The sequence below is a fragment of the Myotis nattereri genome, assembly GCF_964212035.1.
Source record: "Myotis nattereri genome assembly, chromosome: Y".
Taxonomy (NCBI): domain Eukaryota; kingdom Metazoa; phylum Chordata; class Mammalia; order Chiroptera; family Vespertilionidae; genus Myotis; species Myotis nattereri.
Genome location: NC_138094.1, coordinates 12,911,023 through 12,929,508, shown reverse-complemented (window position 1 = coordinate 12,929,508; position 18,486 = coordinate 12,911,023). Strand labels below are relative to the sequence as shown.

The 18,486-nt window shown below is 45.6% G+C and overlaps 1 protein-coding gene across 1 annotated transcript in view; it reads right to left on the bottom strand.

The window, feature by feature from the left end:
• LOC308512339 (centriole and centriolar satellite protein OFD1-like) overlaps window positions 1-16,355 on the bottom strand; it is a gene marked incomplete at both ends in the record, with an annotated part of 114,819 nt that extends 98,464 nt beyond the window's left edge. The window contains 1 exon segment of the mRNA XM_081082113.1: window positions 16,329-16,355. Coding sequence (XP_080938239.1) covers window positions 16,329-16,355 — 27 coding nt within the window.
• Between the last annotated feature and the right edge of the window lie 2,131 nt (window positions 16,356-18,486).

Sequence of the window (18,486 nt, the reverse complement as noted above, 5' to 3'; positions counted from 1 at the left end):
ATTAATTAGAAGAAATATTTTAATATCCCTGTTCACCCTTTCTCAATAATAGAAGTGTCAACCAAATTCATGATCGACAATGACAGATTGAAATGCATGTGATTGCTGCCAATGAGAGCTTTATATGTATCACCCATGTGCGAGTCAACTTAGCCTTTTATAGATATAAAACAAACTTGTTAATTAGAGCTGCTTTCTGATTTAGCTAAACTTTTTCCAGCCCAGTGAAGCACTCCAACATCTTTTCAGGTAATTGTCAGCAACACAGCAGTAAATATCAACACGAAGAAGCACATTATTATTGTAGATCACGCAGGGAGAACAAAGGGTAAAATATTTAATTTGCAGCAGTGTTTGACTATATTTTGTGCAGTGAAAAAACCTGAAGTCATTTTTAAGGTCCACCATTTCTTTTCTTTATTTCTTTTTGAGCGGGGGAAGGGGGGGGGTGGAGGGGAGGGGGCACCATTTCTCAATTCTTTTCAGTTGGGTCGAGTTTCTAAACTTTCTAAATCTTCATTTTCTGTTTAATGAAAAGAAAATAGGATTCTACCAAGTCTCCAATCTACCTACTCCACGACTTGTGTGAGGATCAAATGAGATGAGGCACAGGAAAATACTTCACAGACATTTGGTTAACTGTGAATGTTTCTACCTGGCTATAAAGCAACTTGTGTTCCTGGGCTGAAGAAACTTCTAGGAGGCTAGTTGCTAGGGAGAGGAAGCTGGGCATTGCGACATAACGTATTACCCTGACGGCAGGACACTTAGCATATTAGTCTTTTATATAGATAGACTAGTAGCCCGGTGCACAAAAATTTGTGCACTCGGGGGTGAGGGTGAGGGGTGGGGTCAGACCCCTCAGCCCGACCTGCGCCTTCTGTCATGTTCCTGGACCCCAGCCACTCCTGGCCTAGGCACAGGCCTACAGGCTTGGGGCGGCCTGGCTCCCGAGGCCCCATTGTATCAAGAGAACAAAGTCGGCATTAGTTACTGCTCTCACTGAACCCAGTACACTGCATCTGTGCGTACAACTGCCTTGTTCATGTGCCTGCTTCGCCCTACTGAATTACTAACATCTTGAGGACATTGCTCTGTCTTATCCTGCTTCAACTTCAGTGCCTGGCCTGGTGCCAGGGACCTGAGAGGGTTTGCTGAGTGAGTGAGTGAGTGAGTGAATAATGGGTGAGTGAATGAGTGAATGAATGAGCGAGTAAGTGAATGAGCAAGCAGCTACGAGGCGGGAACTTCTGCCGCATTGCCATGACAATGCGGCAGAAGTTCCCGCCCCGCTCCCAGCTGCCTGCTGCAAACCCAGGGAAGTTCCCGCCCTGCTCCCAGCCACCTGGTGCCCCTCTCCTGGCTGCATAGTTCTCGCCCCTCTCCCGGCTGCCTGATGCAAACCCCGGGAAGTTCCCGCCCTGCTCCCAGCGGCCGCACACCCCTCTCCCAGCTGCATAGTTCATGCAGGGCAAAGGCGGCCCAGGTTCTCCACCTTTGCCCTGCCACCCGGCTCTTGCCTGCTGCCTGGGTTTCCGATCACTGTCAGCATCAGGCAGCTTCCTCTGTCCTTCCCCTTTCGCCTCCCATCATTGTGCCTATGTATGCAAATTAACCGCCATCTTTGTTGGCAGTTAATTTGCATATCACCCTGATTAGCCAATGGGAAGCATAGCGGAGGTACGGTTAATTACCCTTTTGTCTTTTATTAGCTAGGATACCCTTGAAATATCTGGGTAACTTGTAACTTCCCTTTTTCTGGGCCCCTTGTGGCACAACCTAATGTGCTTGGGCTCCCGGACAGTTATCACTAATTCCTTCATTGTTCTCATGTTAATTGTTGACTGTTGGCTATCCTACACCCTTCTAAGTATGTGTCTATCATTTTATTTTTTATCCAGTCCCACAGGTTCTCTCCCTCACCCCCAAGACCCCTTTGGTTTCTCCCGCCTCTCTAATCTATCACCAATGAATTTCTTGTAACCTACCTATGTCACCTCCTTTGGTTGTAATGTATAAAAATAGAAGAAAACCCGCCACTCTCCAGAGCACTTTCCCAATCCATTGAGGTACTGCTTCCAGGCACTTGTCGACAGTTTGCTCAAATAAACACAAAATTCTTTACAGGTTTGAATGTTTCTTATGTTAACACGGTAATAAAACCATAGCCAGAGAATGGTATAAGAACTAAGATGCACTGAAGCCTTGCGGGTGTTGTTCAGTGGTTAGAGAATTGCAGCATACCCAAGGGTCCTGGGTTCAATTCCCAGTCAGAGGTACCTACTTTGGTTGCAGTTTGCTCCTCTACTCCCCTAATCCCCAGATTGGGATAATGTGGGAGGCAACCAGTTGGTGTCTCTCTCTCTGCCCTCACTCCCTCCTTTCTACTCTCAGAATCTTTCTCAGCACCAGGTCCTGGGAGTCACTACCAGTTGATTAGAACTGGCTCAGGAAAGGAAACCCATTTGTCATTCCTAGTCCACTCCCTTTTCCATTATGCAGCATATCCTCTTTACAGATGAGATGAAAAACAAAATAAAACAGTTTAAACATCCCCAGTTCCTTCACTAGCTTTTGTGCAGAATATTCCCTAGGCTAGATCCCACCCTTCTCCGAACACACAGTTCAGTTATTGATTCTTTTAAAATGTGATTCCCAGAACTGAGTATGGTCCCCAGGATGATATTATTTGTGAAGAGGACATTGTCTTCTCTTAATGCAACTTAGAATTGCATTAGCTTTTTGGGACCACTGTTTCAGACTGCTGCCTCTTGTTGAGCTTGCAATAAACGAAAATGTGTTTTTGTAGATGCACTGGTCTTAAACTAGGTTATCCTGTTGTGCAGGTTTTTTTTTTTTTTTAAAGCCCTAGTACGAGACTTTATTTTGCATCCTATTAAATTCTGCTTTGTTAATTTCCCACCTAATTCTGCTAGTAGGGGAGATATTTTTGAATCTTGACTTTTGCCATATAATAAATTTGTGGTCTTTAGCATGTTATCTTTGTTTTTATCTGTTTGTTTATATTTTTACTAGTGGCCCGGTGCATGAAATTTATTAGCTAGGATACCCTTGAAATATCTGGGTAACTTGTAACTTCCCTTTTTCTGGGCCCCTTGTGGCACAACCTAATGTGCTTGGGCTCCCGGACAGTTACCACTAATTCCTTCATTGTTCTCATGTTAATTGTTGACTGTTGGCTATCCTACACCCTTCTAAGTATGTGTCTATCATTTTATTTTTTATAAAATAAGGACAGTGTGTTCCTCAGCCTGGCCTGCACCCTCTCCAATTTGGGACCCCTCGAAGGATGTCCTACTGCCAGTTTACAGCAGTCACACATCCCTCTCGCAATCTGGGACTGCTGGCTCCTAACCGCTCACCTACCTGCCTGCCTGCCTCGTTGCCTCTAATCACTCTGCCTGCCGGCCTGCTCGACCCCAACTGACCTCCCCTCGCCCCCCGCTGCTGGCCTGCTTGCACCCACATGACCCCCATGAGCCTGATCACCACAAACTTCCCCCCCTGCTGGCCTGCTTGTCCCTCCTTCCCTTCCCACTGGCCTGCTCATCCCCAACTGTCCCCTGCTGGCCTGCTCACTCCAAACTGCCCCCCACCCCCGCTATCCTGATCACCTCCAACTGACCCCCACTGATGGCCTTCTTGCCCCCAACTGGCCCCCCTGCTGATCTGCTTACCCCCAACAGCCCCGCCCCCCACCAGCCTGATCACCCACAACTGCCCTCCCCTCTTGGCCTCTAACCGCCTCTACCTTGGCCCCACCACCATGGCTTTGTCCAGAAGAACATCTGGAAGGTCTCCTGGAAGGTCTCCCAGTCTAATTAGCATATTACTCTTTTCTTAGTATAGATATATTTGTCTGTAAATATGATTATGATTGCAGATATGAGTAGGATCAGGTAAGGTTTTATAGAATGGGCCTTTTATTACAGATGGTTTGCCAGGTATGCATTTTTTCTAAAGAAGTAAAAATTACTTTAGAAAATGTTTCAGGAAGACTTTGAGAATTTACAGTATCTGCTTTTCTTCCAAGAAAGTTGTCACTTTTATGCCAGAGTGAGAATTATTTGTATGCTTTGTATGTCAGCATTGGGCCACTGTGAGTGGGGGTTCACTTAGCTTGACTTGAGAGTAATTGTCTTGCTCACTGGCTGGGAGGGAGGGTGTGTGGCAGAGGAGATAAATACTGGGTTCTGGATTACTCATAGATTGCTGATTTCCTGATTGATTGTGCAAGCCCCTCCTTTTATTCATGTCCACCTTCTGTTGACAGACATCTACCCTGGGAGAGAAATTAGATGAAACTCTCTTTCTTGTCATTGTAAAAAGCATTTGATTTCCTAAGGTGTGATAAGGCCACCCAGCCATCCTCAGTCAAGGTACACATTTTCATGGAGGATGTTCCCACTCTTGAATAAAGTAAAACAATTATTTTTTCTTTTAATTTAAACTTTCTTCTATAACTGTTTTCTTGCTACTTAAAAGCTAGTTGTTGTTTTTTTTTAAAACTGCTTTCAAAGCTTTTCAAGCTGTATATGTCCTTGGAATGAATTTATAAATAAGAATTGAGCCCGGCCAGTGTGACTCAGTGGGTTAACATCAACCTATGAACCAGGAAGTCACAGTTTGTTTCCAGGTCAGGCCACATGTCTAGGTTTTGGCCTGATCCCTTATACGGGGTGTGTAGGAGGCAGCCGACCAACGATTCTCTCTCATCATTGATGTTTTTATCTCCCTCCCTCTCCCTTCCTCTCTCAATCAGTAAGAATATATTTTAAAGAGAAAGAGAGAGAGAGAGAGAGAAAGAGAGAGAGAGAGAGAGAGGAGTATATATGTTTATAAATAAAAAAAATGTATTTGATGCTCTTAGAAAGTCTTATTTTCTTTCATTAAAACTGTGCAGTATAGGGAACTCCATAGATTCTCTTAATTTGAAGAAAGTTAGAGGGAAAGGTACTAATTCAGAGTTCCATGGGAAAATGTGTCACTTATATCCTGGGGAAGGCATCACTGGATGTGGAGGATGGGCCGTATTTCCAAGTGAGGTCCTAGGTCCTGCTTGCAACTCCCAGCCAGGTTAGAATGTGCCTTCTTTAATCAGGACAAAACAATCACAGTGAGCAGAACATGATTAATGTTTTTTATAATTAACTAGAGGTCTGGTGCACGAAATTTGGGCACTCAGGGGTGAGGGGTCCCTCAGCCTGGCCTGCACCCGCTCACAGTCCGGGAGCCCTTGGGGAGTGGACCTAAACCATCAGTCAGACATCCTTAGCACTGCCATGGAGTCAGGAGAGGCTCCCGCCACTGCCACTGCACTTGCCAGCCATGAGCCCGGCTTCTGGCCAAGCAGTGCTCCCTCTGTGGGAGTGCACTGACCCCCAGAGAGCAGCTCCTGCATTGAGCATTTGCTCCCTGGGGTCAGTGCATGTCATAGCAACTTGTTGTTCCACCTTTTCGTTGATTTGCATATTAACCTTTTATTATATAGGGTAGCTAGTCTTGAATGTTCTATTTCTACCCCTAACAAAGTCACCCTAGCTACTCGAGACAGATGCTATCTTCCCCACAGGAGCCAGTCAGGGCTCCCCTACCTTTAGGCAACAGGCCCTGTCCCTTGTAATGAGGATTGCTTTATGTAAGGACCTTAACAACTTCAGCCGGTTCTCAAAAAGGTGGTGATAATTGTTCAAACACAGACTTCAGCTCTCAGGCCTGAGACCACCCCTTTCCTCCATGCCCTCAAAGGTCCTCAACTGAGCTAGTCAATCCCACCCTGCCTTTCATGCCAGCATTACCTCTGCCCTAATCTCAGGGTCATCTTATACTGTCTAAATTACAGTCCCCTCCTTGCAGCTGCATTCTGCAAACATTGAGCACTTATTATATCCTGGTCTCAGTGTTAGGGAATCAGGCTGGAAAAAAACACAACGCTGTTCTTTTCCATACTCTTTCTCCATATTGCTGTAAGTAGCTCCACGTTGATGCAGCATTGTGCTCAGACCAACCTTTCTGACAAAGTTTTACAATCCATGTGCCATAGTAAATGAACTCCCTCTATCCTCACTTTCTTTTACCTTTTTGCTGACACTTCTTTAAATATTTTTTCCTCATGCCTGCAAGGCTTTTTTTAAGCTTTGACATGTGTGTTAGTTATCTACTGCTGCTGTAAAAAATTATCACAAATTTAGTGGCCTGAAACAATGCAAATGTGTTACAGTTATTAGCACAGAAGTCTGATGTGGGGCTCACCAGGCTGCAATCCAGGTATCAGGAGGCTGCATTCTCTTCTGGAGGCTCTTGGGGAGACTTTCTTTCCAGCTTCTGGAGACCACCCATATTCTGTGACTGGTGACCGCTTCCTTCATCATTAAAAGCCAGGAATATTGCATCTTGTGACTCTACTGAAGTCACATCTCCCCCTGATTTCCTCTCATACCTCCCTCCGCAACTTTGAAAGCCCCTTATACTTGAACTAGAGGCCCAGTGCACAAAAATTTGTGCACTGGGGGGTGGGGGGTGGTCCCTCAGCCTGGCTTGTGCCCTCTCACAGTCTGGGACCCCTTGGGAGATAATGACCTGCAGGCTTAGGCCTGCCCCCGGGTGGCAGAGGGCTGGCCCAATCCCTAGGTGCAGCCCCTGGTCGGGCTCAGAGCAAGGCTGATTGGGGAGTTGGGGCACCGCACCCTGTCATGCACAGAGCAGGGTGGATTGTGAGGTTGCGATACCACCCTCAGTCATGCTCAGGGTATGTCCGATTGGGGGATTGGGGCACCGCCCCCTGTCACCCTCAAGGCAGCGTCGATGGGGAGGTTGTGGAGCCACCCCATGTCACACACAGAGCAGGGCCCATCAGGGGGGTTGGGGCTCCATACCCTGTCACGCACAGAGCAGGGCCCATCAGGGGGTTGGGGAGCTCCCCTCTGTCACGCACAGAGCAGGGCCCATCAGGGGTTTGGAAAGCTTCCCCCTGTAATGCACAGAAAAGGCCCATGAGGGGTTTGAGGAGCTCCCCCCTGTCACTCACAGAGTAGGGCAGATAGGGGAGTTGGGGCACCGCCCTCTGTCACACACAGAGCAGGGCAGATTAGGGGGTTGGGGCACCACATCCTGTCACACTCATGGCAGAGTCAATGGGGAAGTTATGGCTCTACCCCATCACACACAGAGAAGGGGGGTTGGAGTGCTGCATCCCACACAGAGGGGCTCCATATGGGGCTCCATACCCTGTCATGCACAGAGCAGGGCCCATCAGGGGGTTGGGGAGCTCCCCCCTGTCACACACAGAGCAGGGCCAATCAGGGGGTTGGGGAGCTCCCCCCTATCAGGCACAGAGCAGGGTTGATCAGGGGGTTGGGGCGCCTTCCACTGTCATGAACAGAGCAGGGCAGATAGGGAGGTTGTGGCCACGCCTCCTGTCACACAAAGAGCTGCGGGGCGATCAGGGGGTTTGGGCGCTCTGCCCTGTCACACTGATCCCAGTGCTGGGAGGCATATTACCCTTTTGCTATATAGGATAGAGGCCTGGTGCCCGGGTGGGGGCCGGCTGGTTTTCCCTGAAGGCTGTCCTGGATCAGGATGGGGATCCCCACTGGGGTGCCTGGCCAGCCTGGGTGAAGGGATGATGGCTGTTTGCAGCTGGTCACACACCCTTCAGGGTGGGGGTCCCCACTGGGGTTCCTGGCCAGTCTGGGTGAGGGGCTGAGGGTTGTGTTCAGGCTGGCGGGTGACTGAAGCTCCCAACAGCTCCTTTTTTTTTTATACTGGGCCAGCTTTTGCTCTGATGTAGCATACTATTCCACTATGTAGATATACCACGGCTTTTTAACCCACTCATCTGCTGACCAGCACTTAGGCTGTTTCCAAATCTTAGCTATTGGAAATTGTGCTGCAGTGAACATAGAGGTGCATGCATCCTTTCAGATTGGTAATTCTAGGTTCCTGGGATATATTCCTAGAAGTGGGATCACAGGGTCAAATGGGAGTTCCGTTTTTAGTTTTTTGAGGAAACTCCATACTCTTCTCCATAGTGGCTGCACCAGTCTGCATTCACACCAGCAGTGAAGGAGGGTTCCTTTTTCTCCCCATCCTCACCAGCACTCGCCCTTTGTTGATGATAGCCATTCTGACAGCTGTTAGGTGGTATCTCATTGTCCTTTTGATTTGTATCTGTCAGATGATTAGTGACTCTGAGCATGTTTTCATGTGTCCCTTGGCCTTCCTTTTGTCCTCTCTGGAAAAGTATCTATTTAGGTCCGTTGCCCATTTTTGTGATTGGGTTGTTTATCTTCCTTTTGTTAAGTAGTATGTGTTCCCTATAAATGTTGTAGATGAAACCCTTATCAGAGAGAACATTGGCAAATATGTTCTCCCATGCAGTGGGCTTTGTTTTTGCCTTGTTGATGGTTTCTTTTGCTATGAAGAAGCTTTTTATTTTGATGTCTTCCCATTTGTTCATTTTAACTTTATTTTCCATTGCCCCAGGAGCTGTGTCTGTGAAGATATTGCTTCCGCATGTATCTGAGACTCTGCTGCCTATGGATTCCTCTACTATTTTTATGGTTTCCAGCTCTATGTTCAAGTTATTTATCCATTTTGAGCTTATTTTTATGCATGGTGTCAGCTGGTGGCCTAGTTTCATTTTTGCATTTGTCTGACCAAATTTCCTGGCACCATTTATTGAAGAGACTGTCTTATCCCCATTGTATGTTTTTGCTTCCTTTGTCAAATATTAATTGAGCTTGGTTGTTTGAATTGGTTTCTGGGTTCTCTATTCAATTCCATTGGCCTATATGTCTATTCTTGTGCCAGTGTCAGGCAGTTTTGAACACAGTAGCTTTGTAATACAGCTTGATATCTGGTATTGAGATCCCTCCTACTTTGTTCTTCTTACTCAAGATTGCTGCCACTATTCGTGATCTTTTTTGTTATTCCAGATGGATTTTTGGAGAGTTCATTCTAGGTCTGTGAAATATGCTGTTGGTATTTGAATGCGGAGTGCATTGAATGTATAGATTGCTTTGGGTAGTATAGCCATTTTAATGATGTTGTTTCTACCAATCCATGAACAAGGTATGTTCTTCCATCTGTTTATGTCTTCCTCTATCTCTTTTTTTCAACATCTTCTAGTTTTCTCAGTGGAGGTCTTTTACGTCCTTAGGTAAGAGTATTCCCAGTTATCTTAATTTTTTTGGTGGGATGATGAATGGGATTCTTTTTTTAATCTCCTTTTCTGTAAGTTCATTATTGGTGTATAAAAATGCCATATATTTCTTGGCGTTAATTTTGTAGTCTGCTACATTGCCGAATTCATTTATTAAGTTTACTAAATTTTTGAAGGACTGTTTGTGGTTTTCTATGTACAGTATCATGTCATCTTCAAATAATGACAATTTACTTCTTCTTTTCCAATTTGGGAACCATTTCTTTCCTTTTCTTGTGTGATCACTGTGACCAGGACTTCCAGTACTGTTTTGAACAGGAGTGGTGAAAGTGAGTTTCCCTCTCTTGTTCCTGTTCTAGAGGGAAATGGTTTTAGTTTTTGCCCATTGAGTATGATGTTGGCTGTAGGTTTGTCATATAAGGCTTTCATTATGTGGATGATTCTTCTATTCCTACTTTGCTGAGTGTTTTTATCAGAAAAGGCTGTTGCACTTGGTCAAATGCTTTTTCTGCACCAGTTGATATGATTGTGTGGTTTTTCTCTCTCAATTTGTTTATGTGATGTTTCATGTGCATTGATTTGTGGATATTGTACCATCCTTGAATCCCTGGAATAAATCCACTTGGTCATGGTGTATGATCTTTCTAATGTAATGTTGTATCCGGTTTGTAGAATTTAGTTGAGGATTGCAGCATCAATGTTCATCTGGAATATTGGCCTGTAAGTCCCTTTCTTTGTGGTGTCTTTTTCTGGTTTGGGGATTATGGTAATGCTGGCTTCATGAAAAGAGCTTGGAAGTATGCTTGAATTATTTGAAATAGTGTGAGAAAGATTGGTTTTAGTTCTTCTTTGAATGTTTGGAAAAACTCCCTTGTGAAGCCATCTGGTCCAGGGATTTTGTTTTTTGGAAGCTTTTTGATTACTGTTTCAATTTTATCAGTAGTTATCGGCCTGTTCAGTTTTTTTGCTTCTTTCTGATTGAGTATTGGAAGCTTGTATTTGTCTAGAAATGTGTCCATTTTGTCCAGGTTTTCCAATTGTTGGAGTAGAGTTCTTATAGTTTTTACAATCCTTTGTATATCTGCCGGGTTATTTGTTACTTCAACTCTTCCATTTCTGATTTTGTTTATTTGGGTCCCCTTTCTTAGTTTCTTGGTGAGCCTCCCTAGAGGTTCATCAATTTTTTTTTCTTTTTTTCAAAGAACCAGCTCTTGCTTTCATGATCTTTTGTATTATTTTTTTGGTCTCTATGGCTTTTATTTCTGCTCTGATCTTTATTATCTCTTTCTTTTTTGGTAATATGGGCTTTTATTGTTGCACTCTTTCTAATTATTTAAGTTGAAGATTACTTAATTTATTACCATTTTTTTTTCCTGTTTTCTAAGCTAGGCCTGTAGAGTTGTGACCTTCCCTCGCAGGACTGCTTTCATTGTGTCCCATAGATTTTAGGATTGTGTGTTTTCATTGTCATTTGTTTCCAGGATGCTTTTCATTTCTTCTTTGATCTCTTTGGTAACCCAACCATAGTTTAATAGCATGCTATTTAGCCTCCAAGTGTTTGATTTTTTTCATTGTTTTTATTGCACTTGATTTCTAGTTTTATGCCATTGTGACCTGAGAAGATGCTTATTACGTTTTCTATCCTCCTGAATTTGAAGAGACTTTGCCTGTGTCCTAATATGTGGCCTATCTTTGAAAATGTCCCGTGTGCACTGGAGAAGAATGTATATTTGGTAGCTTTGGGATGAAATGTTCTGGAGATGTCAAGTCCATCTGAACTGGAGAGTCATTTAGGATTGCTGTTTGTTTGGAGGTTTTTTGTGTAGAGGATTTTTCCAGTGGTGTCAGTGAGGTATTGAAGTACCCTACTTTGATACTATTGCTATCTATCTATCCCTTGATACCTTCCAGAAGTTGTTATTTGTATTTGTGCACTCCTGTAGTGGGTGCATATATGTTTACCAGAGTTATATCCTCTTGTTGATTTGCTCCTTTTAGTATTGTGTAGTGGCCTTCCTTATCCCTTGCTATGACCTTCATTAGAGTTCTATTTTGTTCCGATATAAGCATTGCCACCCCAGCTTTTTTCTCATTTCCATTTGTTGAAAATTTATTTTTCCCTCTTTCACTATCTGTGTGAATCCTTTGCTCAGAGGTGAGTCTCTTGCAGACTGCAAAATATGGGTTTTGTTTCCTTATCCATTCAGCTGCCTTATGTCTTGATTGGAGCACTGAATCCATTTACCTTTAATGTTATTATTGTAAGTACTTGTTTGTCATATTTATTCTTAATGTGTGTGCTTCTTCTTGCCTTTCTGTTTCTTCTTTTTACTTCCATCCCTCTAGCATTTCTTGCATTGCTGACTTGGTGGTATTAAACACTCATAGCCCTTTTTTGTCTGTAAATTTCCTTATTAGTTCTTCAATTTTGAATTATAGCCTTGCTGGGTGTGGATTCAGCCCCTTGTTTTACATCACTTTGTATATTTCATTCCATTCCCTTCAGGCCTGGTGTGTTTCTGTTGAGAAATCTGTTGATATTCTAATGGGAGATGCCTTGTAGGTAACTTTCTGTCTCTGTCTGTCAACCTTTATGATTCTTACTTTTGCATTGATGTTTAATTATGATGTGGCTTGGTGTTGGTCTTTTTGGGTTCATCTTATTTGTGACTCTGTGTGGTTCTTGAACTTGCATAGTTATTTTCTGGCCTGTAAAAGGGAAGTTTTCTGTCGTTATTTCTTCCAACATGTTTTCCCCTCCCCCATCTGACTGGAAGAACTGGCTGGGTCTATAGACCAAGACTGAGCACAGACCTGCTGAGAACTTGGATTGCGGTTAGTGATTGTCACCTAAATGGACACTCCCGCTGTCTGCCCATGACCCTGATCGTGTCCACCGCTGCCACACATAGAGTGGCATGTTCCCATTCTCCGGTGACTTCTCTAGGCACACTCCCATCAGGCTGGCCCAGGTGATGGACATGGGAGCCTTACACCAGGAACCAGGGCCTTGTTCTTGTGTCACCGTCCCATGACCCACTCAGAGATAGGAGTGCAGGCGACTGATTCAGGCCTCAGATACTGAACATGGAGAAGGAAGTCAATTGATGGCCCCTTCCAAGGTCTCTTGTCTGGAGAGAGAAGTAATGAGACTTGGAAAGTGGAATGCTTCTGTAATTTCCTAAATTCTGCCAATCATGAGGAATTACTTTTACTCATCATCATGACTCAGAACCCAGCTTCAGGTTCAATGGCCAGCTCCCAGAGAAGTGTAAATGAGCAACATGGTTGTGACCAAAAAAAGGATGGAGAGGTCCCAGGGCAAGCCATGAGGCCAAAGAGCTTCACACTAAAGGAACTCTCCCAGAGACACGTGCCCACGTAGGCAGCAGGAAGGATGGGACCTTGGAAGCTTATCCAAATGTAGAAAGCAATGTGACAGTTGGCCAGGGCATGGAAAAGACTCTCACTCTGTGTGGAAAGTTGTATGAGCAGAAGACCCGCAAGCCATGTTTAAACTACTCAGGAAATAGTTTGCAAAGGCGCATGTCAGTTTTTAATTCTCAAACAGTTAAAATCACAGGGTGCTAAGTAGTGATTTTACTACTTTATTTATTTACATGTATGTTATGTTTATAACAGAGTTTTTTAATGTTGTGACATAACTCTGTAATAGCCATTGAAAAATAACAACTTTTCCTATGGTTATTAGGATTGCTGGGCAGGGTATTAGCTGGAGGTACCATTCTGTGTGGGTTGCTCTACAGTGCAAAGCAAGACTAGTCTGTGATTTACTCATTTTCCAGTTCAGTTGTTTTGTTTGTTTGTCTCCTCAATCGAGTGAGGTTTCATGCCTCAGAGATACTCCGAGGAAGACCATGAAATTCTCATGAGGTGTCCCAGCTGATCACCCAGAATAATAGTGGATGTACCCTTAGGCACTCAGTAAATTTTTTGGAGTAAATCAAGGATTGAAGAGTGAGGAGAGGTGTCTGGCTTTGGCAGATGAGGATCAGCTGACCGATGGACATCCCTGAGAAGATGTCCACTCTGTGCCAGTGTGTCCTGCCAGCCTTCACATAGGGCATAGAGGGATTTTCTGTCAAGTATGGAGACAGACCTTCTGTGACCCTGAGGCTTATGGAACCGTCCCCAGGGGAACAATCAGCAGTGGAACGGGCTGTACAGCCTATAGCATCTGGTTTTCCTCTCAGCCACAATAGTCTTCCTCTGGCTTAGAGTTGGAGATTTAGGGTCAGTGGATGACAGGGATGCAGTAGCAGGAACCATTCTCTCCTTCTCTGGTCAGAAGCATAATTCTTACCATCTGATGAGGCAGAAGTGCAATCTTCACCAGAAGCATCCCTCTGCAGGCCTGAATGCCATGGTTGGGCCCTCCCTTTCCCTCTAGCCCTCTCCTCGTCTTTGTGTCCAGGATCGGTGTGTGCCATTCTCCCCACCTTGCCATGCACTCTCTATTGGAATGACCCAGTGCCTTTGGGGTTGGGATCTGGGAATGTCACTGGCACCTCATCTACACCAGGCCACCCCTGCACCCCAACCCCTCCCGCCACCACCGCGGTCTGCATAATCTGGTAGATTATGTCTCTGATATTTAAGGGATGCAGATCTCAGATTCAGCAAGACTGGCCAATGCTCTGCTGCCATTTCCCTTTTGTCCCCCATTCTGGGTTCCTCATGGGATTCTCTGGGCCATTTTCTGCCCTGTCGCTCTAGCCCAGAGTGAGTGCTCTTCGTCATGCACCTCCCCTGTGCCTCTAGAAGCGCTGCTGTTGGCATTAAACGGCTAGACCCAGGCATGTCTTGGACGTGAGGCATGTTCTCCTTGGGGAGCAAGAAAGAGGGGCAATCCCTTGTTTAGGTGTAGATGTCATTGGCTCTGAAGTGAAACCAGGTCTTGTTGGGCACAGGCAGGGCAGGTAGTGCCAGCAGAGACTTGTGGGTTTGAAAAAGGCACAGAGGACAAAATACGTGAGGGTAGGAAGACGTCTGACTGCAGAGGGAAAGAAGCCAGGTGGAAGGCTGTCTGCTCGAAGGCTGGGTTAAGAGAGCGGACGATGGGAAAGCCCATGCATGGGGAATGGTCCCCAGGGCCTCTGAAGGCCCACAGAGGCAGGGCTTGCTGTGGAACCCAGGAAGGGCATCCGCCTTCCTCTCTGGTGCCTCTTTGGATCCAGAAAGGCAGCTGGGATGTTGATTTTCCTTCTGTACACTGTAGCTTGTCATGTTCTCCAAAACAGCTCAGAAGAATTGGGGAGAACTCCTGATTTCTGTTGTCAGTAGGTGTCCCCAGAATCAGGTTCCTGATTGGCTGACTGACATTCCAGGGATGCATAAAGCGGGTCCCAGACTTGGAGCACATTCTAAGGACTCCCTTCCTTCAAAAAAAAGGTCACAAGGGCAGATGACCTGGGATCGCACTAGGAATTTTGTGACTGGAGAAGGAGGTTGCACAGGACGGCCCTACTCATGGGCTGAGAGGCTACTGTGTCCTGTACATAAGTGAGGGCCATGATGAGAGCAGGTGGCAGGTGACCAGGATGTGGTGAAAACATCCCCCAAATTCATGTGTGGGTGCTGGGAGTCGGCGGGGCCAGTCCAATACTGGGCATGAAGTTCTCCTGCCCCCAGTGCCACAGCACATGTCCAGGGAATGCAGGATCTGCATTTGGGGGGTGGATAGAGGAGTGTTTGTTGCTCATGAAGAAGGCATGTTCGCTCAGGCTTCGTTTCTAGGTCATTCTAAGTGGTCCCTCCTGCCTCCTTGTATCTCCTGGACACTGGGATCTCATAGTGGCTGCCTGAGTTTGGGCTCCTACAATTTTCCAATTTCTGCCTGGTGCGTGTAATGTTTGTGTTAAAGAGAAAATCTCAGCCTCCAGGTGGCACCACTCAGGCTTTCAAACCATGATACCAAGTCTAGACTCAACTGCTGACCTCATTACAGTTTGAACCTCTTCCACAAACCTCATCAGCCAGTCTGGAATTTTCTGGTCAACACCACTGTTGTAGTCTGTCACGTGGACCCTCTGCCTGGAATATGAGAGTTGTTTGGGCATCACAGTGCAGGGGGACAGAAGGGCCTACAGAAATGCTGTGCCTCTCTGTCTCTCTGTTAGTGGGTCAACGCACACAAGGTGCATCCGCAGGGACTGGAACAAGTGGTTTCCAGTGAGCACCACGGAGGTACAACTTGTCTGGGGCCGTCACGGGTAACTAGTCCAGGCCCTGGACTCAAACACTCCTCCCCACTGGCCTGTGGCCGCTCCATGGTAGGGCTTCCCTGTACACAAGTCAGGCCCCCAGTATTCAAAGGGACATCAGCCTGCCAGGGAGCCAGAGCCCTGGCCTCACAAGTCTATGCCTGTCATTCCACTGGATCAAGCCCCTTCTCGAATTCAAGTTCCTGTGGCCTATAAACACATTTACATTCTTTTCAGCAAAATACTAAGCTGGCATAAACCTCTGCTTTGTTCTGTGTCCCGTCCTAAGAATAGAACATCCTTTTGTGGAGGATGGTCTAATGTTCGAAGACTTTCCCCTCATGATCCTCCTTCCCATCAATCAAGGAGGTGGTAAAGCAACTCTCAGCCAGTGACAGGCCCCTGGTCTGAAGAGTAGACAACCCCAAGCCAGCTCCCAGAGAGCATTTAAGTGGACACAGGTGAAGGTCACACCGGGGAGATGGGGGTATGGAAGGCCACCCTGAGGGGCAATACAACCAAGTGAAAGGGAGATGTCCTAGTGTGCTGTTGGATCCCACAGTCAATGGACAGTTAGCTGCTCAGCATGGAACAGGCTCCCTGCCCACCTGCCACCTCATTCTGGCCCTAGGCTGTCTCAGTTTGCTCACTGAGTCGCCTGCGAGAGGACCACCTAGGGAGAAGGCCACACATCCAGGCCCAGGGGCAGGGCTCCATTTGCCTGTATGTCTCCCTAAATGTGAGGAAGTCAGTCCTGGTTTTTCTCCTTCTACTGCCTCTCATTCAGTGCCAGCCACTCATGTGCTTGCTGCTCTCTGCTGGGTGTCAGCAGCTTCCTAGCTTGTCACATACAGCACCTGGCCCTTCGTTCTCTTTTTATTGCCGTTCCTTTCTTTTTCTTCTACCTTTCACTCTTTTACCTTGGGCTCATCAGTGTAGGAGCTCATTTTCCCATTTCTTAAGTACATTTCTTATTGTTTTCAGAGAGGAAGGGAGAGGGAGAGATGGATAAAACATCAATAATGAGACAAAATCATTGGTTGGCTTTCTCCTGCACATCCACCTGGGGATCCAGATGTAAACTCTGGCCCCTGCGCCAACTGAGAATTGAACTATGTCCTCTTGGTTCATAGGCCTACTGAGCCACACTGGCCAGGCACACTCTGCTTCTTCTAGTGGGAAGAGAAAATGCTGAAGTCTCTGTAACAGTTGGTGAGCTCCCCACTCCCCCCAAAAAGAGGATTAGAGAACATTGGTCAGAAAATGTGTATCTCTTACAGCAAACACTCTCTTTCTCTTCGTCTCTCTCTCCTATTCTGTCTCCCTCTCCCTGTCCCTCTGACATGCACCTTGTCTTGCCATCCCCACCTTCACAGGAAATAGTGTCCATAATGGGAATCAGAACCTCTGGAATTTGAGGAAAAGTACACAAATGGGCAGGTTCTGAGGGAGGAAGGGCATAGGCAAAACATCCCATGGTCTGTGTGTTAATTCCTCCACACATAGAGATCGTGCCCATTACCTTGTGGGGAGATTCACCTGTGGGGCCAACTTATGTAAAGCTCTTGTCATCATGTCCTCCTCTGGAATTGCCCACTGTTATTAGCATTGATGGTATTTATTAACCACCAGATGCAAGATAAGGAAGAAAATAAAAGTCAGTGCACCCTGGCCAGTGTGTCTGGGCATTGTCCTGTGCAACAGAAAGTTCACCGATTTGATTTCTGGCCAGGGCACATGTCCAGATTGCAGGTTCAGTCCCCAGGCATCCAACATTGTTTCTCTCTAACATGAATGCATGCTTCTGTGTCTGTCTCTCTCCATTCACCTCTCTCTAAAGAATTAATTTTAAAAACCCACCATATTAAGACACAACAAAAGAAAACTCATTGCTGCATGTTGCCTCTAAAACCAAGTGTCCTGCACTTGACGCTTTATTTGTTCTGGAGACCACAATGATAAATCTAGAAAAATTCTTTATTGGAATCTGGATTTTTCCATCAAAATATTCATAAAAGCATAATATTAAGGCAATGAGGCTTAGAAAGCTTAGATAGAGACCACATCTGTGAAGATGTGCACAGAAGGGGCCTGGATAGGAGGTGACTGCTGGTGCACAGGCATCTTGTACATGAAGGCACTATGGGCAGGGTCTCTAGGCCATCAGAAAGCAAGCGGGGAGAGTAAGGCACACATAGTAGGTTCCTTACTACTAGAATGTACCCTAGAGTCCACCAATCTGCACATCTGTCAGGCAGGCTGGATACAGGGCAGCTGGAGCACACGAATGTCAAAAGGAAGATTCTGAATAAAGAAGAGCCAAAGCCTGGCCTGCTTGTCTCAGTGGATGAGTTTCGACCTGTGAACCAGGAGGTCAGGGTTCAATTCCCAGGCCGGGACATGCCCATGTTGTGGGCTCTTAGCCCAGTAGATGTCTTGTAGAAGGCAGGCAATCAATGATTCTCTCTCACCATTGATGGTTCTAACTCTTTCTCCCTCTCCCTTCCCCTGTGAAATCAATAAAAATATATATCTAAAAGTATGTACATAGCTTAGGGTTTTGATACCCTGAATATCCATTTAGAAATACAAGAAGGAGTCTTTTGTCATGGTCAGGATTTTTATGCTGTTCCTTCTTCCCCTTTAATCTTCCTTTGTATTCCTCTTCCCCATGGGATTGTATATAAAGTGATCTATTTCATGCTGGGACGTTTTGTATTGTTTGTCTTGTTGTATTTCTCTGTACCATAATACGTTATCAGTACAAACCTACATTGGAAAAATTAGGCTGAGTAAATTTGGCATCCAAATGGCTTTATTAAGTATTTCACCAATCCAGGAGCATACCAGCTGGCATTGGAAAATGGGCTCACTGAGCCATACCATCCATGGTTTGTGCCACCCCACAACGCGCAATCTGACAGGCTAGATTTTAAAATCCTTAAAAAGTTGAGGTCCCAGCTTCCTAAATTTTCAATTAATTTCACATACACTATTTTAATAAAAAGAATGTTAAAAACCACACATTATTGGGGTAATTTTTAAAATTGAAGTTGGAAGGCTTGTTGATAACTATAC